The 27,135-nt window shown below is 39.5% G+C and overlaps 1 protein-coding gene across 6 annotated transcripts in view; it reads right to left on the bottom strand.

Annotated features, from left to right (window-relative positions):
* bahcc1b (BAH domain and coiled-coil containing 1b) overlaps positions 1–27,135 on the bottom strand; it is a 248,555-nt gene that overhangs the window by 181,550 nt on the left and 39,870 nt on the right. For all 6 annotated transcript variants that reach the window (XM_043714770.1, XM_043714775.1, XM_043714769.1 and 3 more), the window contains exon 3: positions 11,823–11,993. In XM_043714770.1, coding sequence (XP_043570705.1) covers positions 11,823–11,993 — 171 coding nt within the window. The remainder of the gene's footprint in view (positions 1–11,822; positions 11,994–27,135) is intronic.

Raw genomic sequence — 27,135 nt, 5'->3', positions numbered from 1 at the left:
TAAGGATCATCAACTTCTCCCAACAACTTAATAAACTATACAACAAATCAAAGGAACTTCTGTAATAGGCAGTGCTTATTTTGAAGTGAATGGTATGGTCGGACAAAGATTGCAACATAAAGTACGAACATCAGATGAAAGAGAAAAGATATTTATAAAAGAGATTAAATAAAAATGCAAGCAAACTAAAAGATAATATTAAAGATTGAATACTGGATATAATAAAAGAAAATTGGTAGGAAACAAATGAATGAATGTGATGCAAAAATGAAGGGGAAAAATAATTTGTGAAGAGAGAAACTCTATTTACATAGGTTAGCAATGATCAAAGGTCCTGTGTTAAACTAAGCAGATAGGAATTAGTTGGGGCATGGTGGGGACTGATTCCTGAAATCAGAATTCCCTGAGAAGGTAAACTACAATGTTACATTAAACAATGTGATCTTTATATACACATGATAATGTATATTTACCTAATATGTAAGCACTAGGATTTTAAATAAAACAATGAGCTATGGCTATTATTCTGAAGGTGCGAGATTAAATGATCAAAGGGCTTTCTTCACTCAGACCTTGTGATTATGACATTCGGTTCTAAGAGATAGGCTTCCCACCAATATCTGAGTATGGTCAAATAAGCAATAAATAAAAAGATTCACATTTAAAAGCTAATACTGAGACAAATTTAATTTGTGCTGGTGAGTGATTGCCATTGTCTCGTGCATTAAATTATGACCAGCTTGCTACCTTCCCATTTTGGTATTAAAATGATGGCGAAGATCTGTCACAATTGATGGCACTGGTAGAAGTAAATCGAGATTGTGAATTAAGTACATTCCACAGGAAATCCAAATTCAAAAGTATTAAAGGATTTTGGTGCAAGTGAAATGTTTTGTTTAGTGGTATGTTCCTAATATATTAAATGCCAAGTATAACACTTCATAGTGTAATGTCTTACATCTCACTCTGCTTAAAATATATGAAGGAGGGCACAATGAAACAATAATGATAATGATATTGTAACATTGCATCACATCCTGCACTGCAGAATTCATAGTTTTTATCACAGTTCGATTATTTTAAGGAACAATTAAGCTACTGGAGGAGGAACAGCCAAAGGACATGATTGGATTTTCAGAAGACGTTTAATAAAATGTCCCAACTTCGTTTCTGAAGGAACTAATTGTAAATTATCTTGTTGAATTGAAAGCTGGTTTGGTGAACATGGAGCTAGATGGAAAACATGGAGCTGGTGGAGTGGAGGGAGGTGGAGGCGAGGGACAGCAGTGAGCACTGAGATTCCACAGGCATCTGTGTTAAGACCCCTGTCCCTCCCACAGCTGATGAATAGTGTAAAAAAAAGGAATTTTTACACCTAATGATGTAGACAATTAACATGTACAGGGGACAGTGGCTGCATTCAAGAGATCTTGAACCATTATATAACCAGGCAGATAAATTGCATTTAAATACAAATGCACTGTAATGCATATTTGGAGTAATGTGTGCATGCAGATACAGCACACAAAGAAAATATGAGTGTGGTGATTAATAATCACTGAAATTTTCTAGCTAGATCTGTGGCCAGATATTGGTGTGAAACTCTGTAGGTGCAAAAACATTATTCTGATCTTGTTTCTGAAACTGGAGAAGACACACGTTATCCAATCCCTTCAGCCTATTGAGTCTACATCGACCCTGCCAACAGCATCCCATCCAGACCCACCCCCCCATCCTATTCCTGCATTTCCCATGGCTAATTAACCTTGCGCATATATCTCTGGACACTAGGGGCAATTTAGCATGGCCAATCCACCTGAACTTCACATCACTGCACTGTGGAAGGAAACGAAAGTACCAGGAGGAAACCCACACAGACAGAGGAAGAATGTGCAAACTTCACACAGACAATCGCCCGAGGGTGGAATTGAACTCGGAATGCTGGCACTGTGAGGCAACAGTGCTACTCACTGTGCCACCATGCTGTCTGTAAATGTGCACTTACAGAGACTACATGTTTAGTCTTAGGCACTGTATATTCTGAAACATACTGGCTTATTAGACAAGGTTCAGACCACAGCACTTTAAATGTTGTCAGGATACTTGAACACTGGGGAAAGATCATGAAAGGAAATACAGTTCCATCTTTATAATATTAAAAAGAATAGGTGATACAGATATGGGCAGGTGTTTAACTTCAATAGGAAACAATGTCAGACTATCGATAATCAAGGCCATACATTAGGTTTTCTTGCCCCAAAGAACACCAAAAATCTGGAACAAACTCTCAAGCTTCAAAAAAAAATTTGATCCACCTCTGGTTTAGAATGTAATTTCATGTTGTAGAGGTGTACATAAACATAGGCTATCAACATATCATGGAGCAGAATGATTCTAAAACTTCAAATGATATAGAGTTCATGTTGTGTGTGTGTCAGGGATGAAAAGATGAGTTTTGGGCAGAAATACAGATGGCAGCAGAGGATGCTGTTCCTGCAGGAGTTCCACAGCTCCACCTATTCTTTTACTTTCTTTCTCCATTTCCTCCTTTCCATTTTTTCGTGTATCGCCTTTTTCTTCTCTTCTCTCCTTCCTCTTTTTCTTTTTCTCTCGCCTTAGCGCCAGAGGTGAATCCCTGAGCAGCAGCATGAGAGGACAGTGAGTCCTGGAGCAGGGTGTGGGAAGTGAGCCCTGGAGCAGAGTGTAGGCAGTGAGTCCCAGAGCAGGGTGCGGGCAGTGAGTCCCAGAGCAGGGTGCGGGCAGTGAGTCTCGGAGCAGGGTGCGGGCAGTGAGTCTCGGAGCAGGGTGTGGACAGTGAGTCTCGGAGCAGGGTGTGGACAGAGAGACCTGGAGCAAGGTGTGGACAGTGAGTTCCGGAGCAGGGTGTGGGCAGTGAGTCTCGGAGCAGGGTGCGGGCAGTGAGTCTCGGAGCAGGGTGCGGGCAGTGAGTCTCAGAGCAGGGTGTGGGCAGTGAGTCCTGGAGCAAGGTGTGGGCAGTGAGTCCCGGAGCAGGATGTGGGCAGTGAATTCTGGAGCATGGTGTGGGCAGTGAGTCCCAGAGCAGGGTGTGGACAGTGAGTCCTGGAGCAGAGTGTGGACAGTGAGTCCTGGAGCAGAGTGTGGGCAGTGAGTCCAGGAGCAGGGTGTGGGCAGTGAGTCCCAGAGCAGGGTGTGGACAGTGAGTCTCGGAGCAGAGTTTGGGCAGTGAGTCCAGGAGCAGTGTGTGCGCCGTGAGTCCCGGAGCAGGTTGTGAACAGTGAGTCCCGGAGCAGAGTGTGGGCAGTGAGTCCAGGAGCAGGGTGTGGGCAGTGAGTCCCAGAGCAGGGTGTGGACAGTCAGTCCCAGAGTAGAGTGTGGGCAGTGAGTCCCAGAGCAGTGAGTGGGCAGTGAGTCCAAGGCAACGACTGGCGCGGGGGATGCAACCCTGGAACATACCTTGGAGCAGCTGAGAATTGGAATGGAGCAGACTAGAGGCTAAAAGTGTAGTGAGGATTGCTGTTGGACTGGAGTCTGGTGCGGGTGTTAGATCGTATGCAGAGGTCCTGCGCTGAACTGCTGCAGTGTGATGTTTATGTAAAATGTTTTTGACCTGTCTGTAAAGTCAATCCTTTAAAGATGTCTAATTCCACACTTTTTTTTAAACTCTATAAAGTAACTCAACTACTTTGTATTCCTCTTTTGTATCCAAGATTTGAACCTAGGTACTTGTACCTAAAATGGCACCGTGAGAAGCAAAGTTAAAAATCACACACCAGGTTATAGCACAATAGGTTTATTTGGAAGCATTAGCTTTAGGTGCACTGCTTCGTCACAGACAACCACCTGATGAAAGAGCAGCCCTCCAAAAGCTTCCAAATAAACATGTTGGTCTATAACCTGGCATGTGATTTTTAACTTTGTATACCCCAGTCCAACACTGGCACCTCTAAACCATAAGAAGCAGACATTGTAAAAGCTTTTCACTGTTCTTCTACAATGAAGCACGTGACAACAAAGGATATTCTATTCTATTCTACGTTGGGGTTCTAATTAATCATTTCTAAGTCAGAGAACATTTATGCAAGACTCTTAATATTCAGTTTAAACAGGAGTAAAACCAATGTCAAAATCTGTGGATAGCTTGGGTTAAATTTCTTTCCTTTTAAGTTCCTAACTTAATAATAATTGAATTGGAATCTTTTCTACGTGATTTGATTGCCAAATAATTAGAGGACTGATTTTTAAGCATTAAATGTAAAAACCTAAGTCAAACTTCATTAACAACTGCAAAAAATAGTACAAAGCAGATTTATTAGTTTGCATCCTTTCACACTGTAAGGATGCAATCTTTCTTCAAGTCCACTACTATTTTTTATATCATTGTTATCGAACCAATATTAACACCATGTGCTGTGACACATCATCCTTGTACAATGAATATGTTTGTCCCTCTTTTTTGGTTCCTCTTTTGTACTTCCTGTTCATTCTCACGTAGTATAATTGCCTTTATGTGATCACCATTCCTAGTTCTCATTTTTATGAAGAGCACACGCGTCGCACATACAATGTAATGAAAAGATATTAGAGCCACACCGAAACTGCTCACATCCCACAGGTATAAAAACTTCCAGAGTCAACATAATAATGTAACAGCAGAGATCTCAGAGCACAGCCTTGTTCAGGAATTTGGACTTGTTTGTAATTCGCCAGGATAGTGACATTACTCCTTTAAATGAACCTCAGTCACAATTCCCCAAAAAAAACAACTAATAGGGAATTGCAGGTTCTAAAGGAGTCACAACCTTACGATACAGTATTTCATTTGAGTTATTTCAAAAGTATGAGTAAAGCTTAATAGAGATGTATTAATTTATTAGCTACACTATTATTTTAATGTATTATGTGAAACTTGTTATAGCAGCAATGTTTTACAAATCATCATGTCACACCAAGGCAATTAGTAGTGACCTTTTGTAATGTGAGAATGCATTGTGAAATCCTTCATAGATTATGCACTTGAGAAGTACTATACATTTACGTACAGTAAACCACTCCAAGAATCCACTCACTGTGTGTATTGGGCGGGGTGTCTTCATTGCACGGCTAATCTAAAATTCAATCTGAAATGTCTTGTTAATGAACCTTTTCATCTCCACAGTTACTTTCCAGGAGCACTGTAATGATTTATAAAATAGTTTTTCAAGTACACGAGAGAGCCAAGAGAATGCACTTCTGTAAATGAATGTGACATTCTCCAGCAAACTTTATAAATGTAAAGATTTATAGTTTAACTTGTAAATCAGCCCAAGTATGCAGAGATCACTACTTGGCTGGGTATAAATTTCTGATGCTAACCTAAAAGGGGGAGCTGAAGCTTATTAAGAATGACAGCCGATTTCATTAGTTTACTCACATGAATCCTTAGCCAGAGTCTGCTCCTGTGTGACACAGCTCCCTCACTACTTCAAGTAATATCCCAGAGTGATGCATAGTCTGTTATTTTAGCATGCAAATTGCCACAAAATCCTTTCCTCACACAATAAATATAAATGAATACATTTCTCCTTGAAATTGCAAACAAATCCAGAAGGTCAACATGCCAGAAATGAATTTTCCACAGAGAGAAGAAGCAATGGTTTCTCACCCAGGCACAACATTACCACCCTCATGTTTCCACAACACATGAGCAGGTTTAAGAATGCTTGGCAGAGAGCTGTTGGCAAACTATTAAAAAGAACCAGGCCACAGATTAGATCAAGTTCCCCTTTTAACTGACAATTGGGAGACTATTAATCAAAGGGGTCCTTTAGATGCAGAATAGGACCTGTATCATTTACAAGGAGTCATACTTCTCTAATTCTGTTAAATAGATCATATTTCAGAAAGTCAGTTGGTTTCACAGGAAGTGAGACCTTCTCATCAGTTTGACCAGAAAGATCACGTGATATATTTGTGGCACTGGCCAAGTATCAGGGTTTTGAAACATGGTTATCAGAATCCTCAGCAAAACCCATTAAGAATAACACATAAATAACATTCACACGTGTACACCTGCATCCATATACACACACAATAGCAAAGGCTGTATTTAGCTGGACAGCAATTTGGTTATATTCTATCATAGAGTAAAAACATATAATCAAAATTTAAGACAGCTAGATTTACCAGTCTTCGGAGAGATAAAAAAAATCTGTCAGTGATCACTTTATCATGGGGAAATTGTACGAGGTATGTTAGTGTGAGACCTTTAGCTCAAAGAGGACAAAGAAATGAATTGGGCTTTTGTGTTTTAAAAACATTGTCTTCTTTTTCAATGTCTGTCATAGATTGATTATAGATTGTGAGTTAATGTTTTAAAAATGTATGGATTATTGCCTGGAAATGACAAATGTTTAATGTGCTCATATCAAATTCCTCTCTACTATCTTACTGAAGGCGTGAACAATATATTTTAAATGAATTAATGCTTCCATTAAAATAGAAGGAAACTTGATACAAGTGTGTTAAGTGGTCAGATGATAAGATCACTCACAATCATTTTCAGGCTTTCTCGAGTGGGAAGAGAAGCTTCAACCCTTCGTATAAAACAGGATTTTGTATCAGCACAAAATTACCCTACATCATGAGAAATGCTATTGACTCACCTGAAATTAAATTTCAACGTTGTTACTGATCTGTCATCCCAGAGGGATCACTGCTGGCTACAAAAATGGGGATCTGGTTCTATAACAGTTGGAGTGTATTCAGTGTCATCGCTGTCTATAAACCCTTCATCACAAAGATCCACAATAAGTGCCCTTTCCACGGTGTTCAATGTCAATTTGTAGTTTTCTTTCATTTAGTTGCTCAAGAAATGTAAAATTTGGTTTGTAAAACTGATGGCACTCATTATCATTTCTGTTTGAATGTACCTAGGCCTTGTCTGTTGCACTGACTAAAGAAGTTTTAAACGTTATTAGTCATGCTTCAGAGCAACAATAAACATGTTCCAATGAACTGGTGAGAGCAAAAGTATTTTCTGTTGTCTTGAATCATGGTAATGTTAAATTTAATTCTTGGCACTCTGAAAGGATCCTTTCCTGTTTCCATATGAGATATTTAAGTCATTTTCAAAGTTAGTTCACAGCTGCTGTATCAACCCTGGGTAGGTCTGATTTAAGTAAACTTCAGTGAATGAAACAGTTACTCTGTCCAACCTAGCCTAACAAATACTAATGGAGCGCATTACGAAATTACTAAGGTATCTTCATTGGACAACCTGACAACAACCCTATTCCATTATCATCCTTTTATATTTTAAACAGGTTTCACTCGTGAGTCAGGTAGAGCACCTCAGTTTAAAGGACTCTGTTAGACTCAAAGTTTGGCCTAAGGGTAATGGAGGCGAGAGTCAGGCCTACTGGCCCTGAAAGCAAATCCAAAATGGTCATGTGGGCAGTTGATTTCCAGAATGGAGATTATAAAGGCCCGCTTGGTTCTCTGACACTGTGTACTAGTTGCTTTAGAAGCTGCCAGATCTGCTCGCCCTCACCTCTCTCAGATAGCCTCTGTGACTCCAGGATTTCAAATCCTGCCCCATGTATCCCATGCCACCTCTGTAACAACCCAGTGCACCCTTCCACGCTCCTATCATATTCCTCCACGGATGTAATGTCCTCATACATCTTATGTATCTCCATGTTATCTCAGGCCCTCACCCACCCATTCATGACAGTCATCGCCCTTTGCTTCATGTCAACGCATGACCCCACCCACCTCATTTTCCCATACCTCTTCTGAATGACAAACCTTAACTCACATGCTACATCATAGCCCAAGCCAGGTCATGTCCCATGTCTCTGTCAACATCCATGATGCCTCAGAGCCCCATCCCTGTCAACCATCAGCAGACTTCAGGAACCATGCAAAGAAGAAAAAAACTAACAACCTAATAGTGTTCTCATTTATATACACTTATAATGAAAGAAGCTCATAAAACCATTCAGATGGTTCACATTTTATAGAAAAAAATCTACTCAGAGCCCACATGAAAGATACCTAATCCTTTACTTGCCTTGAATCTACCTGTGAACTTAGAACCATCTAATTCCTGCTCCCTCCCATACCCTTTGACCCCTTTACACTTAAGAACTATAATCTAATTGCTTTGTGAAGACATTCAATGTTTTGGCCTTAACCACTTTCTGTGACAGAGAATTACATAGTTCCTTTAGCATTTTGTATCTGTCAATGGTTTTGTTAGCATTCTGTGTGTCAGAGAGAGCAGTGGTATCCAAGGCCCCTTCAGGGAGTCTTCAACATCTTTCAACCAGATCTTCAGTGTTATCCCTACTGCCAAATGCCAATCTTCCCCCATATTGGGATACCTTCCGATCCTAAACATTTCTCCAACCTGAGCGGCAGCCTTCCCCAGCTAATCTCAAACATCCCTTCAAATTGTTGGTCTCACCCAACCCCAGATTCCCATCCCACAGTCATCAGGCTGGATCTGAAATCCCCTTTGCATTGCCAGATGCCATGTCCAGCCTCTTTCCACTACTGTTCTCTCTCACACTCTGCCCCCACCGAAGGAAACTTTGTAGTACAATCGTGAGGACCCAGACTCGCCAGCAGCAGGCCTCCACAACCCCAGGTTCTTTGTGTAATTTCAGAAACTTCAGTCCCGTTTGCATACATTTCCTGTTAATATTGCCAATATTTATTATCACATCCATGAACAATTAGGCTACCGTCCAATACAAAAATTGCATTGTGATATCTGCCTTTACACAGATTTTTCTCCCATGTTGCTGTTTCTCCATTTATCCTTGGGACAGCTACAGGAAGCCTCTGGCGGCATATCAGTTAAAACATTCAATCCATCTGTAAAATATTATCTCACCACCGAAAGAATTGTGTGGAAGGGAAAAGAGCTACATTGTTGGAGAAAGTGCATGTAAACAGAAAACAAAGAGTGGGAGAAAATACAGGTTTTTCAGATTGAGGGAATAAGGAATCATTGTAAGAAGAGAGCTTCTTCAAGGAAGGCATCCTGAGGAAGGGCTTATGCCCGAAACGTCGATTCTCCTGTTCCCTGGATGCTGCCTGACCTGCTGCGCTTTTCCAGCAACACATTTTCAGGAATAAGGAATCAGCATTGGACATGTCTTTTCCTTACAATGCATGCAAAAGATTTTGGAATTAGTCACAAGAGGAATTATATTGAAGTTTATTAACAATTGCAAATGAGAGGATATGGAAAACCCTCAGGAAAAATGCAGAGGTTACTGATGGGTTTGAGGAGTGGGCAGATAGGTCCAGTGCAGAAAAACTTAAACCCTGAATATTATTTTTTTTTAAAATGAAAGGGCGCTGAGATTTAAGCAAGCAGAAACATATATCTTTAAAGATAAGAACACAAACAGAAAAGATCATAAAAAAGAAACATAGAATGGTGCCTTTAATAGTTTAGGTGCACTGAATATAAAGTGATATTAAACGTGTATAAGACATTGATCAAGTTGAAGTACTGTAATAAAGTCTGGGCATGCATTACTAAGGAAAGTATTTGAATTACTCGAACTATAAGAGCTTAGGTAAGGAAAAAAGCTTTAAAAACGAAGGCTCATTTCCCAGGGGTGATAAAGACTAAAAGCAGATCACGTTAGAGGTTTGCAAAATGATGAAGGGTTTTGAGAGGTTAAATACCATAGTGAATGACTTTGTTCACTGGTTGGTGAATCACAATCAGAACCTGGGCTCTGAATTGGAGGATTCCAATTCCAAACACCAACAATGGTCAAACTGGACAAAACAAAATGTTTTTTTGTCGGAATTCCTATGTATTTAAATAATCATTAACAGAAAAATACAGAATAAATTAAAATAAATGTTTTCACCCTAAGAATTCTTAAAAATTAAACAATTTGTGACAAATGTCAACTATATGACAATTCTAAAAAATAAATGAGCAAATATTCACAAAGAAAGAAGGCTATGAGAAAGATCACTGCAGTTAAACAGTTATAATCAGCTCAGCCCTAATGGGTCTAAAGATTTTACTCTGCTTTACAAATTCTGTTTCCACAATATTTTTGTTTTGTGATCTCAGGCTTTGAAGATTGCGTAATGTTTACAATAATTGATTAAACTAATGGTTATCAATAGTTTTGACTATGCCACATGTCACTGAAAGTCAGCCTTAATTAGATACACCAAAACAATATCAACACAAACTACTTCAATGTATAAGGCAATGAAGGAATTCCTTCCATTTATAGACTTATTAGTGAAAATATATTTCCGCTGATCAAGTGATGATGTCTTTAGCTAACATTGCACTATATACAGTACAAGATGGTAGTGTTCAGCACAATTCAAATGCTCAGCAACTATACAAGCATTGATGAATGATGCATGTACTTGGCTAAAAGAGGGATACCGAAAGGGATTCAATGATGTGAAACAACTTTAAGAGCATGACGTACATTGTCTACATATATTCTCCAATGGCTTGCATTTTTGGAAAATACATTTCCAGTCCTGGAGCTATTCAACATGTCAGCTATGGGTCCACTGGTAACAGTCCCACATTGGAAGATTGAGAGTTCAAATCCCACTCTGGAGACTTGAGCCCAAAAATCTATGCTGACACTATACTGTGGTGCTAATAAAGTACTGCATTGGCAGTAGTGCAGCCTTTGGATGAGATGTTAAGTCAATGTTTACTGTCCTGTCTACTGTCTCAAGTAAGCAGTAGAAGGGTTATCCTTAATTTCTTGATTAATAGTTATTCCCACATTCAATTTAAAAATACATATTATCACATTGCTGTTTGTGCAAGTTTGCTCTGTGCAAATTGGCTTCTGTCTCTCTTGTAACAGGAACTGAACTTCAAAAGGTACTTCATTTAAATTAGACTCCCTACAGTGTGGAAACAGGCCCTTCAGCCCAACAAGTCCACACCAGCCCTCCAAACAGTACCGACCCAGACCCATATTCCTCTGACCAATGCACCTTACACAATGGGCAATCTGGCATGGCCAATTCACCTGGCCTACACATCTTTGGACTGTGGGAGGAAACCCAAACAGACAATTGCCCGAGGCTGGAATAACACGGGTCCCCAGTGCTATGAGGCAGCAGTCTAACCACTGAGCCACCATGCTGCCCAAAGCATTTTCTTCTAAAACATTTTGAGATATGCTGAACTTGTGGAAGACTCCACAAGATTTCTTCCTTTATAGGCTCATCCAATCATTATATTACTTTTTTTAACATACATATATACAATAAAGACAGAATTAAAACTTTGAGGAGAGTATCAGACAAGTACATTAAGTTTTAATAATTATTAGTATCAAATGTAGTTTCTAGACTACAGATTTTTTTTAAATCAACATGATTCCTGAAATAAATTCTGACTTGGACTTTCACAGAATTGTTGTGATTATAAAAATAATAATTATTTGTTAAAATATGCATATGAGTACAAGACAATCCAGACTTTGCTGATATCTACACCATGCTAGCTGCATATGCAGTCCCTGGCTCCTTAGACACAGATGTCTGTGCCCATACTGTATTAAGCATCAATGAGGAAAGCTCTGCACACACAGATCTACAATTCAAAGCACATCACACCACAGTCCAATGAAGAATAATTATTCCAGCTCTGCTGTTTGTGTGTATGTGTAGGGAATCCCACTGAGAATAATACTCGGCTCAAGGCCACCAGATGTCTTACCACCCAGACTTCCACTCAGTCATGTGCACAGAATCACTCCAGCTGAAAGTGGGAAGCTTTATTTAAATTTACAAGATTTATTCAGTCTCTTGGGGTGCTCCCCAACTGTGTTTCTTACCTTCGTGGGAGTGGGAAAACCAGATCTGTGATGTCGCTGAGTGTGGACTTCGAAAGGCGGGCTCCGAGGGGGAAGACGTGGGTCCCGCAGGATGAGCAGGTGCTGACCCCAAGCTGCTGGCTAGGAAACTTCCCATGAACGTGGCTGATGAATTTCCCATCAATGCGTTGCCTGATGGATCCAAAGAAAAGAATAAAACACCGGCAAGGTTAGTTCTGTCTTGCAATTGATCATAATTTTCCTATATGTTATCTATAGTGAGCGATCTCTATCTTTGCTTATGTTACTAGAATCGTAACCAATCCGTCGCAAACACCCCAGGGTACGAATGAGACATTAAGCACAAATAAACTGAGCTTAGAGAGGCTGCTGCCACCTGTAATTATTAACCACTGTGCTTAGTTGTTTATCTGCTTTTCTTTGCAGGCTCTGCAAACTCCAACCTAACTCATTCTTTTCCATCTGATCTAGGTCTGTACTTGCATTTAAAATTGCACAGTATTGGGATGGAAGCCAACTCTCAAGGGTCCCACTTGATGTGAGTTTGGGCACTTTCAACCCAGATCTTAGAGCAGCCCACAGCTTTCAACCACCCACAACTTGGCACAAATATGTGTTCTCATCCAGAGTCCAGCAGGATGGTTGGGATTGGAAGGACTTTTTTCTCTGTGGTTGGCGTTAATGCAACATGGGACAGGGAGAAAGGAGCTTTGTTTTGCAGCTGTCTGAGCTAAATCTGAACTGTGGGAGTCCGATGCTGACCCCGAGCAGCAAAATTGGAAATATACTTAATTACTTCACAATGACATCTCTCTCTTTGAGGAACCTAATGCATGCATATGGATACAATTAACAGAAGAGATGTACCAGCTATTGATATAACATCTCCGGAAAGATACAGAACCAAAGCCATTTGCATTGGTCAGCAAGCTTCGATTCAACGTAAGGGGCTGAAAATCCTTAGCCTATTCAACAAACCCCCAAGAGGACTTCCAGCTGTGTATATATTGGGCACTTAGACACATATACATACATCACACACACACACACGAAACACATTCAGTTGGGATAATATCTCAAGGATAGATCTGAATTGTTAATTCTGCTTCTCTCTCCAAGGATGCTACCTGACCTGTTGAACGTTTACAGCGTTTTCTTGTCTTACTTCAGATTTCCAGCAACTCAGTATCTTGCTGTTACATTATGACTGAGGTTTCAGACTTGCTGTTTTCTCATCACAAAACATGTTTAAAAGGTAGATGATTGCATGCATGTGAGAAAGGAGCCCAGCTTTCATTTACATTATCAAAAAATAGTCAGGACAACTGAATATGGTAAAAATCCACAAACAAAAGAAAGTCGGGAGTAAGTAAAGAGCCATGACTTATATACTGGATGTGTACTGAACTGTTATCTATTGACCGATCATGGCCAATATTACTGCTGGATCTGAAAAATGTGCATCTAGAATGACCATATCCAAGTCTTGGTTTAGTTCACTTGGGAACACTTATGCCTTATTATTAGATTTGTGTTAATTCATGGCTTTATTAATGGCAATGCATTATCCCAAAGCAGTGTTGAGATTCTGTGATCCAAGTGAGGCTTAAATGCATAACCTTACAAGACTGTTCACAGTGACAATAGTTATCACCTGGCAGACATTACTCTCTTGGTGAGCAACACCAAATCAGATTAACTAGCCATTCATCTCATTACTGTTTTTGGGCCTTGCTGTGTGAAGATTAGCTGTCACATTTTCTTAGGTTATAACGATGACTGCATTTCAGAGTTAATTTATTGGTTGCAAAGCCAATTAGCAATTCGTCAAGATGTGATAACGCACTGTAAAAATGCATGTCCTTTCTCTGTCCATTGGGAAGAGGATGCACTTTAACAAACACTAACAGCAGGGAGATAACAGGACAAAAACTGAAAGAAAAAATATTCAATACAAAACAAAAAGATAAAATGTTGGAAATACTCAACAGGACAAGCAGCATCTACAAAAAAAAACAGTATTAACATTTCAGGTTGATGTCCCAAGGGTTAATTCTCTACAGATGGTGCTTAACTCGCTGAGAGTTTGCAGCACTTGCTGTTTTGACTTCAGATTTCCAACATCTGCAGTGTTTTGCATTTGTTTTAAGGAAAATAAATCCACTTGCAAATAAAAGAGGTCATTTAACCTTGCTGTATAGCAGACACGACATGGTTAATGGATAAAATGAAGTGAAACTGGTATCATATGTCCTACTTTTGCTGGCATTGTTTCAGCATGGATACATAGGGGAAGAACGTGTTTTGCTTGATTCAGGCGTCCATTCTTCATGTGGCCTCAGGCTAAACTGGTACTTTAAAATACATCAGCCAGTTTTTACAACCATGCAATATTTTAAGAATGTTCGTGGGAAGCATGCCTTGGCCCCCCCCCCTCTGCAGAACCTCTTTGTATGTAGCATTTGTCAGACAGTATCTGCTCTATCCGATGATCCTGAGTAGGCGCTAACACATGCAGGATACACCAAAAGCTTTTATTGAACAATTTAAGCAATTATCATTTCACTGCAAGACTGGGAGCGACTGTTAATGAGGCAGAGGGTCAGTGGGTACAGGGCATGAAGGAATCCAGCTTTGCCAGTTCGTACACCCATTACAATTTTCCACAGAGCACAGATGCTGGAGACACAGGCACATTTAGCCAGTTGTACAGATGCTCACTGTTTGCTAGTACAGTAGTAACACACATCTGCAGTCTGAGGAGACAGCAAGCTGTAGGGATATATGTGAAGTGAAGTGAAGCTGGGCTATAGCAAGGCAATTAGAACATTAGTATAAGCCAGAAAACTGAACACTGGCTGGAAATGGAAACCCTTGAGGTGGCTTATTGAAATTGTAGTTGAGAACCCTACTCGTCAGAAGTCCATTCCCTAATGTTACAAGCTCCAATGGCCTCCCCAAAGCAGGGACTGTACAACAACTGGCAAATTGTCAATGAAGGAGTAAAATTATTGGCGCCTGAACAATGTTAATGGTTCCCCCAGGAAGCTCTCGACAAGCTCTCTGATGGAGGAATGCATCAGGGATCCATCCAGACTTGATTTGCCCATGATTTATCCAGCACCACAATTACTTCGCCCACCACCAACTGCCTCACTACTTCAGGAAAATCCAGCCCTCTGAGCTGGCTACTTGCAATGTCCAATTTGTGTTTGCTTATTTCTTTCTTTTATGCTACTGATTTTGCTTGGAGATATTCCTTCTGCCAGCCTGCTTTCATCTGTCCTGCATTCACAACCTTTATTGCCTCTCATTTGTTTCAAAGTTCCTTGGAACTGAAGGTTAAAATGCTTCTAAGTGTCCCTATCCATCCATGTCCATGGATGCAGTAATCTATTTAATTGGCACAGCAATACTATACTATCTAGATATACCTCATCTCATCATCATCATCTTGGGTTGCCTCTCGGGCTTCTGCTCAAATGAATTGCAGCTTTCCTTGCAGACTGATTATTAAAGTCCAAATCTGATGGTTTAGCATTAGATGTTTGGATGCCAGATTCTCAAGCCAATGATTAAATTAGTTATGTTAACTACCACAGTCTTGTTTCTGGCCTGTTAAAATTTCACAATGGACCCTTGGTGAAAATGCACAAAAACAAAATCCAAGAAAAAGGTGTCCCAGTGAGATCTTTAAAATGACAATCCTACCTAGTAGCTCATGCTGGTGAAATTGCATGCAGGTGGTTATATACGATGAGACAGCTTCAATGGAGGAATGCTGCTTCACACTAATATACTCCCAACATTGGCATAACATTATTTCTGGCTCGATTGGAAACTGTAAAACATCATTCTTGTGACATCCCTCCACCACACTTCATGTAAAGTTCCTAAAGACAGCATTTTAGAACCTGTCTGATAACTACAAAGTTCAGACATGTAATACCTGCAACCCTTATGAACATGACATTTACAGACATTGGGAAATTTTGCTCCCTTTAGGTTATGTGTTTTGGTGCCAAATGCAATTATATTCTATATACTAAAGTGCATTCTTGATTACTCTGAACTTTCTCCAAAGCAATAAATGGGAATGTGAAAAGAAATTAGGCAGATAGTTATCAATACATTTAATCTGCTGATATTGTCTGTGCCTTTTAAAGACCATTCACTGCTTCCGTCTCACTAGAAATATACATAAAATATGGTAGTAATCAAAATCCATGTGATCAATTGCCACTGAATCAAACGTCTTTTAAGTGCATTCAGTCATTATTATATAGTCTAAATGGTGAGTTGAAATGCACTTTATAAAAAATAATTTAACACTTCAAATGTCAATGGTGTGATCACTATTAACCAATGTGATTTTTTTTGGAATACTTATAATGGATGCTTTGACAATATTATCATGTTCAATTCTCAGCTTTGTTTCTATTCATCACAACACTAATATATTTAGAATTGAGGCTGCACAAATTTATCATTCATCACCAATTTGTTCTTATGCCCTCCTGATTTTGAACTATTTCAGATTTTATTTTACTATTTATTAAACACATTCTCAATCGCTGCCACAAGATCATAACTTAATCTGAAGGGAAGAAATAAAGTGCACATTTTCATTTTGTGTTTAATTTAGCGGTGCAATAGGCTTATTTAAGGTGAGAATATTTACAAACATGTTCCAAGGCATTCACAGGTCCAAACAGATGCTACACGACAAACCATTCCCAACCTTTAAACTATGCTGAGTGGTGCTGAGGTGCACTGTGTTGTGCTGAATAGTAATGGCTGTGTTGTAATGAAAGAGGGTTTTATGTTGAGTCGTAAAATGGTAAACATCATTGCATTTCACAATACATGGTAGCGAGTGGCTGGTCTACCATGTACTAGTAAAGGTCAATGATTTCTACTATTCTTCTGTTTAACATAAAATGCATCTTTTGTTATACTGAATATACATGCATTCTGATAGTTGTTTTTCTGATTAGGTAAGCTCCAAATTAATGTGATTCAGTTGAAGAAATACAGGAACACAGAAACGAAAAGCATTCAGGTAGAGCTGTCATCTCCTAATGCATAGGGAACATCATTAGGAACATGCATTCTTGCTACTTATGTCACTTCTCTTTATCTTATTCTACTTATTTTTTTCCTAAGTCAAGACACGCAATATCCCCAACTGCTGGCTATTGAAAGGAAAGCAAGAAGCCTAGAAAAACTCTAAACTTCCAGTAATCAATGCATTCAGCTAACGTCAATCAAAAGAAGAGGTGATATTATGATGCGGTGAGGCATGACTTAGGATGTGTGGCTTGGAAAAGTAGACTCCAAGGCAAGAGTGTAAATGTGTGGAGCTTCTTGTTCAAGGGGCAACTATTGAGTGTCCTTGATAATTATGTACCTGTCAGGCAGGTAGGACAACACTACTATTATAGGACAAGCCAAACAGAGAACAGCCAGGGAATTCCTAGAGGCATGGCACTCATCCACAGATTCAATCAATAAGCACATCGACCTGGACCCAATATACTGACCACTGCAGCGGACAGCTGGAACTGACAACTGCAAGCGGCAGATTCAAACCACTACAAATGGCAGAGGAAAGATCACAGAAGCACTTCACAGGAGGCTCCCAAGCACTGAGGATATCACCTAGACAGGGGACAAAATGTCTGCAACACAAATTCCCAGCTCGGCGAACAGAACCACAACAACGAAAACCCGAGCTACAAATCTTCTCACAGACTTTGAGCAGAGCTGATATTTTTCTTGCTTTAAATCTGGTTGTTTCCAATGTTTTGCCAACAAATATCAATAGTTGTGCTTTTATAATTGAAAAAGTAATGTCAACAGGGATTCAGAGATTATAAAATTTCTAAATTTTGGTTGTCGGAAAAGTTTGAATTGAGTTTTTGTGAACATATGGCCAGTCACCAAATGGTAAGAAATAGCCTTCCCAATGTCTCAAGAAATATAAAGGCAATCCCTTCATCACCAAAATACACACATTATGTCATCACTTGACCACCTGCGGCTGAATAAATATTGTTCGCAAACTTTGCCTCTTTCCCATCCCCATCATCAATCAATCAGTTAACAGGGCCTGAAGCTCATACTTTAAAACCAGGTCATTAGAAAAGATGCTATTGTTACACACATCAGACTGACCCAGAATTGGATTACCCGAATATTAGATATACACAACTGCAACATGTATCAGGCTCACCCCACTTTTGTACCAAGGCCCTTGCTTATTCCCTAACAAGACAACCAAACATCAGTTTCACATGATGAAAAGAGCCTCAGATTTCCACTATCTCCACATTTGCACACAGAAGTAAGTGTTTACAATCAGAAGTAGATAGCCTGGCCACTTTTCATCATCCTTTGCACATGTGCAGTGGGTCAGCTTTACATCAGCAGACAGGACCCAGGAACAGGAATATACCATTTAGCCATTTGAGCAAGTTCCAACATTCAATATGACCAGAGCTGATCTATTGCTGTCTCACATCCACCTTCTGTCTGTATTCCACAACCCTTGACTCCTTTGTCCGTTTAGCATCAAGACTGACCATCATCTTTGCATGCATCAAGCTCGACTCTACAGTTCAGTATCACAAAGGCTATTGCTCACTTACCAGTTACCTGTCTCGTATGGCAATAACAGTTTGCTTCACTTTCAATAGACAACTGTAAGAATGTTATTAAAAGACTGGAGGTCACCCAAATGCATCCTTTCTTGACTTCAGGATGCTAATGGCATGATCCTTATTCACACCTCACCCTCAGTAATGCAGTTATAAGGAGTCAAAAAACTAAATTGTTATTACTGGAGATCTGAACATCATTAAAGACAAAGAAACCTACAGTACTCAACAGGAAATCTGAGCCGCAATATAACTCTGGAGAGTGGACAGCCAACTGTGTCACTTTGACTTCTTTCTTTAACCCCAACCCTACTGGATAAACAATAGCTCCGCTGCAGCACAACATGCAGACAATGATTAGTGCTGTAAGTGGAAAGCACCTTTCAGAAGCATGTTTAATCTTGCTGCTGTTATTTCAAAGCAGTACTTCACAATAGATTCTTTAAAAGATTTATCAAAGATCAGTATTACTTTACTGAGTATAGTGCTGTGGTTTGGAGCACAGCAGCAAAGGGAATCCCCCCCTCCACTATATCAAATGCATACAGTCACTCATCCTTCACTTGGGACTGAAGGCCTTTTCTACAAATAAACAAAGAATATGTCTCAACTCACAGTATAAACAAAGGGAAGGCAAAAAATGGAGCAAATGCTCTACAATGGATTACATGTTACGATACACAGTCAATCCCCTCATTGTTCCCAATGGAGGAAAGCACAAAACTCCTTGGGAACCAGTCGGCAAAACTGGGGGGAGCTCTCTCTTTCGTTTTGCTTTTTTAAAGATGTTATTTTTACATGGCAATGCCTGATTCTATATCAAGAATAATTGTATTGGCATTTTCTTTTTGAGTGAAGCAAATCCATTCAAAAAACCCTAATACAAATTTGAAACCCATTGAGCGCTACAATTATTTGGATTTATGAGAAACCTTTTCCATATCGCAGCCTAGAGGTAGTCTCTTAACATTACTTATTTTCCCGGCAGTGCAGGTGTCAAATCCTGTGAATTTTGTGCATTTGTACTCACTTAATTGCACAAACTACACCTCTGAACTCGGACGATAAAGAAACAGCAATTATCTGCTATCTGTTTTGTCAGGTATCTGCCGAGAAATGATTGCTCACTATTCAGAGCTCATTTCTATCCAAGAGAACTGACCCCAGCTGTCAGTAATGCTAGGATGATGTCTGCCTTGTGTATGACGCAGAATGTTGCCAGAAAAAAAGACAGGTGAGCTTTAATCTTTTTTTTAAAGGAATCGCCCAACAAGGTAGATTCTTTTTCCTTAGCATCCAAAATACTTAGTTTAGCTGGAGGAGAACTTGAGGAACATTGAGAAATGAAGAGGCCATTCAGTCCCTCCAGTCTGTACCATCTCAGTGCTTGTGCTACGCATAACAGATTTGAAGCTACTCGGACAAATTTCACTGACAGAGTAACTTCAGACCAAGAGAAATATTTTTATCAAACACCTAAAGCAGGTCATGTTAAAACAATAAAGTACGATCAAAGTTGATGTGACATGCGGGGTGACTTGTTAATAGTTTGAGTGAGAGTCTACATAAGACAGGAAATTGTGGCAGAGTTCTCATTTAAATAGTTCAAGTGTGAAAATGTACCTCTTTGCATTCAAGGGGTTAACAGCCATCAACACACAGATATAGTTATTCTCTCTCTTCTGGCTGGATTTTAACACAGGTCAAAGCAGAGACAAAGGATACTGTTCACATAACATTTGCACCACTGAGACAGGAAACCACTATTCCATATGTTCGGGTTCAATGTGAATCTATTTCCCAATGGTCAAAAGATGGTGTTCACTCCTGGGATGCTCACTACTCCTGGATTCAGTTACTGTGAATAAATATCAGCATTACATGCTTACTTGCTGAATCCTTTTGGAACACTAAAGGGTCCAGCGCACCTGAGCTCAAGAGTTGTCTGGAACTTGCCAAAGCAGCTGGCATCATTTCAACCTCTGTCACTGCAGGTTGACGAGAGTGTGTTCTGGCTGTTTGAAAGGGCATGCAGGCTTCATCCCTGAATCGCACACATCAAACACGATCTAGTCTTCATTTATAGGGAGGCTCCCAACAGGTCTTTAAACCATTTTCCAAACCTTTCTTATTTTGTACACACTGCAAGCATGCTCTTTCAGAAGGCCTGTTTGTGATGCTCAACAACAACATACTCTTCCGGATGAATAAACTTTGCATGTGTTTATACAGTTTGGCTATGTTGTTGTAGGTCCTGTTGAACAGAATTATTTCATATGATAAGAAGAATGCCTACAGGTAACGTAAAAACACACCGCTGGTTCACATAACCAAATAATATCTTTGCTCCCATCAGCACAGTCAGCAAGGCCTCTGAACTAACCCACACATGAAAACCAGAACTGCACAGTACAGATCACTATTACTACTATTCACAAAGTGGAACTTGAATCATGCTTCCTCCCCTGGACTCCTGCAACCTTGAAAGACCACAACTGGAATCTGCTGGCCTGTGCATGCTTTTGTGATTTTGCCCATCTACCCACATAGGGACAACTTTGCAGGAGAGCTATTTTCTAGGGTTGTAGTGGATAAAGCAATCAGCAAGTTGGTATGTCGATGAACTTCTTACTTAGATGCATTTATGATAACATACCCATTTCAGTAACATTTGAGTGGGCAGCACGGTGGCACAGTGGTTAGCACTGCTGCCTCACAGCGCCAGAGACCCGGGTTCAATTCCCAGCTCAGACGACTGACTGTGTGGAGTTTGCATATTCTCCCCGTGTCTGCGTGGGTTTCCTCCGGGTGCTCCGGTTTCCTCCCACAGTCCAAAAATGTGCAGGTTAGGTAATTTGCCTGTAGTGTTAGGTGCAAGGGTAAATGTAGGGGAATGGGTCTGGGTGGGTGCGCTTCGGTGGGTCGGTGTGGGCTTGTTGGGCTGAAGGGCCTGTTTCCACACTGTAAGTAATCTAATCTTAAAAAAAAGCACTGAATTCTGAGCAGAACATCCCTTCGTTATAAGTCCGCTTTGTTTTGCGGAAGGCACAAATATTTCTTATCATCACAAAGGACTAATCTGAAAAAGCAGTCACACCACATATTGTTCCTGAGCAGACGATAAAAATTTAAAAGGTTTATGTGAGCTACTAAAGGCTCTCCTGCTGATCTGATAGCAGAGACTTCCAACTCTGCGCTGAACTGCGGAACACCACAGTCTAAAGGGACAGGAGGAAACTTTGAGAATATCAAATCTAAGATAAGAGGCTCCAGTTGGACAGATAAACCCCTAGAACAAAGCGGCTCCACCTCAGAATTAATCTGTGTTTAGGTCTGAAGTTCTGGCTTCCCTTTGTGTACATCAATGGTGGGAATCTAGGTTACACAGCAAAGAGATTGAGCTTACACATGATGCATTTACAATGCTTCAGCTACTTCGATCTCAGTGGTTTAAAAAAGGGTGACTTGAATCTTAGCAATACATAGCAGCACTGCATAAGCTGGTTATTCATAAGCAGTACAGAATAGTCAGGAAATATGATTCCAGTGAGCAGGAGTTACAATAAACAATATTAATCAAGATAAAATATATTTCAGATAACGTTTGGAAAGTATCATATGAGACCACCCCCAGAAAGGCTTCATAAAGTGACGTCACTTTGCTTTCTCCCCCTACATCTTTTTAATTGTCATCAGCTGTCTTATTTTCTAGGCAATCTGCAACAATGTATTATGAATTCCTATATTTATCCTCATTGAGACACCCACCATTGAAAACATCAAGAAATCTCTTTCATGAAAGCCGATCTTAACACAGTCAATAAACCACAAGCTGCAACTGGGCTTAAAGATTAAGGAGTATCCTGATTGTTATCCAGTGAGCACTGCTGGATCAAGTGCATGTGTGGACATTACAGCCACCCAACACAGTCAAATAGCCTGGATCACCACATGTTAAGCGAATGGTAACAGAAGTGTCTGTGTGGTTGAGTAACCATGGCTCAACACAAGTTGCCACTTTCAAGAGAGGTGACAAGAAAACTACCAGGAAAAACTGCACTCATGCAGACTTCAAACTGACTCTGGATGCAAAGTACAGAATTGGTATGAAAACTGAATCCTCATATTCATAATATATACACACTTATTCCCTCACTTATTATTAAATATAAATATCATTATCTGACTAAACTAGTGTTTATCACTGTAGTGACTGTAATGTGTTCCACCAAGTGAACATAGAATATGAGTTCCTTGATTGGGGCTGTTAATCTGGTCCAATCAGGGAGCTCTGGTTGATTGATAGAAACAGGAGTGTCAGAGGTTGTGTTCACTCTGACAGCTGGCTCTGAGGGAGCTGAATCAGTGTCAAGGGTGCTCTATGTGTATGTAAAGGCTGACCTGGTGATGGAATACTGACCTCTGTAGAGTTATTTCAATCATAGAATTAATAGACAAGATCATAAGTTCCAGAACTGAGTTATTCTGGGATGCTCAAATTCAGAAATGCTGTATTTGGTCCCTTTCCATTCCACCATTTCTAAATTCTGGAATGAAAAGATATTTTCATGTATCGTTCCCTGTCTAGTCAGATGCAATTGTGACAAAATGACTTCTGTTGAATACAAGTGGTAATGTTTACTTGTACAAAACAATTTCCACAGCCTCATTCTGTACAAAGAAAAAAAATTAGCAAATAAATTGCTTGTTATTGATTTGTGTGTAATGTTGAATTAAGAACATGGACTCTTTTGACTCAGAGCTCATCCCCGAAGAATTAAAAACTAATTAAAAATTCATCCCAAACACCTGTTTCAACCACCTTTGCCCTTGCAACAGTATCATAATATTCATTAAAACTTAATGATTCAGGGTCAGCATATGTCATTTATCAGTCCAAACACCTCCTTCTACTATCTTCATTTTATATCCATTTTACAGCCCTTGTCTATAATTGCTGAACTGCAGTGTATTATTCGTATTGAGGATACCAGAGCTACATGTTATTATTAAAGTGGTAAGGATCACAAATTTAGCCAATTAAATGCATTTCCACAAAAATTTAATTATTAATATGGCATTTTAAAATGAATGTCTCACATTTAAGATACTGCTAACCTGCAGAAGTTTCTGAAACTCTTAACAGAAAGAAAATTTGCCAGGAGCAGAACCCTGAAAACTATGAATAAATTCGATAACATGACTTAAGAATTTTCGTTACGAGAGCAATCACTGTTTTGAAGTTATGTGAAATAATTATTTCTGTGATTCTTGAAACACAATCAGTTCTGTGATATTTTTGTAACTTGAACCTTCCCTATTCAAGTAAATTAGTTTACTGATGATCTTACTAATCCAACTGTTATTAATATCACAATCACTTTAGTTTACAGTGGGCATGATAACAGACACAAATATGGCATGATCGCAATGGAGTTATATTTCACATTACTCCAGTTCTCCTTAGTATTCTAACAATTAAGCTTTCTGGTGATAAGATCAGTAGTATCTCAAGATTAATATTGTTAGTGCTTCTGTGATAGTAAATGCAATTCTGCTGATTTTACATATCTTAAAACAAATTTATCTAGTTATACTACTTCCAAGGTGAACTTTGCAATTTATAAACTTTTATACACCTTTGTTTAACCTTTTTTTGTGCAAAAGGATTTCCCACGAAACAAATGCTTTGATAAAACTGCCAATTCCATGTTGTTATTTGATATCAGTAAGATTTTTTCAGCATGAGTTACTTCTAAGTTAATAACTACAAAACAATAATGTTCTCATATTTTCTACTAGCCACTGGCCCAAGATGATTGTCTGCCCATCAGGCAGACAAAATGCAGGTTTAATACATCCTGAACAGGGAATCTAATTTGAAAACAAGATGAATGTAGTTTGAACACTGAACACAGTCTGAATAAAGGCTGGATGCAGTCTAGATACAAACTGGTTGCAATCTGAACACTGGCTTGGTGTAATCTGAATACATATTAGATACAGACTGAATCAACATTGAAGGCAGTTAAAATCGAAGCAGCAGGCAGACTATAACACAGCATCAACAGAGCCTCACTGGTTTCACAGGGTTGATGCAGACCACATCAATCCCTGCATCACCACTGTGTCACCTGCATGCAATAGATACTTTCTTAACCAACCTGTTCAGAGATGGTATTGCATACCCCTCGAACTGGTGGGATTTGAAATACGGATCCTAGTTCAGAGTTAGGAACCTTACCACATTTTGACAAGAGCCCTCACCTGCTGCCCAACTTTAAGCTTTCAAATACTGAGGAACCTTTGGAATGATTTGACGACAAAATGTTACACCTGACCAAGTTAAATGTTGCCAAGGTCCATGTCCAGAAGATGCAGATTTAAGATAAACAAATGAAAGCATTCACACTTTTTTATTTTTATCGCGGCCCAAATTTGCAAGTTTAGAGCTTAAAGTGTTAATAATGGCACACATCAGTCACAACAAATGTTAATAATAACTTCCTCTGGACTCATGCGGCTTTAAGAGCCTGAGATTAATTCAGTTTCGAAGTAAGGAAGTGATCTGAGTTTTGTAGACCTGTTGCCAGCTACCGCCCACATTAGGCCTTGTGCCTGCTGAATAGCAATGAGATGATTCTGCTGGATGTGGTTTACATTCCTACACCTACAGACACAGCGGTCCTTACACCTGGCTTTGCTGTCGTCAAGCAGAAATGTGAAGACCATCCTTTTCCATTTTGTGCCAGCCTCTGACAGGGCTTGGAAACAGCAGATGACTCAGCGTTAAAAAGCTGGAAAGCAGAGCTCTCTGTAATAAAGATCATCATTGTTAACCATCTTGCTGCCATACCTTTATATTTCCCTTAGAAACCAGTACATTAACTCTAGCTGTGCTCTCTGAGAAAACCATTTGGATCTAAACCTCTAAGTTCTTTATCTCTGCTGAATTCCTGCAGATGTGGAAGGACAGCTCTGTCCTACTCAGTGCCCTGTCCCAGAAAACAGAGGCCTGGTCTGTTATATGAACCACACCAGAGAACTGGTTCTGTTTTTGCTCACATTCTTATCTGAGACGTCTTTAATGTCAGATTTTTAAAAGTGTAATATTACTAATGTAATATTTTTATAGCCACTGAACAATCCATTGAATCACTGGCTGCTCCCATCCTGCTCTGCAGCTTTGCAAACACCTTGCCTTCATACTGAGCATAACAGTTAACGTGAAAAGTACTTCCCAACTACATATCTTCCTCTGAGCACAAGATTCAGGAAACATTTTTGACTTCACTGTCATTATAAACCAATGACATTCTAGTGAAAGAATGTATAACTTTACAAAACACAGGAAGCTATGTACCCTGCATTTGTTTATGATCCCTCCACAGAGCAATATTTCAAGTCTCACCCATTAGCCGTGAGCGTCACATACACCAAATCTTTCCCAGCTGAATAGTATCTGATTACAATACAAAGCCACTTGCTTAAGAAATGTCTAAGACAGCCCTGCAAGTTCCGCAGCTGATAATTTAGAAACACTAACTGTGCAGGAAAAAGAAATAATCAATTAACTCCATCATCACTATTTCCCAGGATAGTTGGAGACTTGTCTGCATTCCCTCCCCATTAGAAATCAATATGATCAAGCCTCTTATAACTCCACCCCAGTTTCTCATAAATTTTAATGTGCCTGCCTTCACCAAGCCGTTTTGCACTCTGAGAGGCTTAGGCTGCTGTGGTATTAATTGCACTCACTTTACGATGGAGAGTGAATGGCCTCACAGTCTCTGTAAAACAGCAGTTCTTTTAGACATGGGCTTAGAAATTACTGTTGCCCTGCAATAGCAGTTGAATACTCGGATGACAGTCCTCTTTCTGCTATTTCAGCATCAGTGTTAAACCACTTAAAATAAACAGGTCAATAACCTCTGTAGCACAGTGGACCTAGGAATGCCCAGGAAACAAGTTTAGCGTTTCCATGTTAATATCTGCCAATTGTCAGTTCTAGTTTAGAATCATTAACATACAGCAAACACATTAAGAACTGACCCTTGCCAGAATACGATGTATACAATAAACCCAGGAAAAGAAATTATGACGCTGAATTCAATTTTATTTGCAAACAATATGATGCATGTAGAAAGTAAACACATTTTTCATTAAAATATGGAAGAATAGATGGATATCATAAGCCTGTTGAAACATTCTGCTCAGAAGGGGGAAAAAGCTCTGTGCAGAAAAAATAAAATAAAGGAAGATGGGCAAATAAGCCAAAGCCAATCTGGATACATTCTGGTTATATGTCCTGAAACTATCCCACACAATATCCTTCTTGATGATTCCCCAGTTCTAGATGATGAAGGGAAGTAATTCTACAGGCAGTACTAGAAGCCTAGAAAGGAACATTGTCATCTTAAATACATATACTTCTTCAACAAAAGAACAAAAGATAGATCAGATTCTTAAAAAACATCGACACTGGATTATTCACATTACTACTGTATATGCATTCAATTACAAAATTAAATTCAGGTTTTCTTGGGTTTAGAGTTTCATACCACAAATACTGATTCATTCACGAATTTCTGAGAATTCCTTTTAAACTTCCAATTCCTGCTTACTGGTGTCCTGAGTATTACAGAGAAACATAT

The sequence above is a fragment of the Chiloscyllium plagiosum genome, chromosome 24 (genome assembly GCF_004010195.1).
Source record: "Chiloscyllium plagiosum isolate BGI_BamShark_2017 chromosome 24, ASM401019v2, whole genome shotgun sequence".
NCBI classification, from domain to species: Eukaryota; Metazoa; Chordata; class Chondrichthyes; order Orectolobiformes; family Hemiscylliidae; genus Chiloscyllium; species Chiloscyllium plagiosum.
This window is presented reverse-complemented; position numbering and strand designations above follow the sequence as displayed.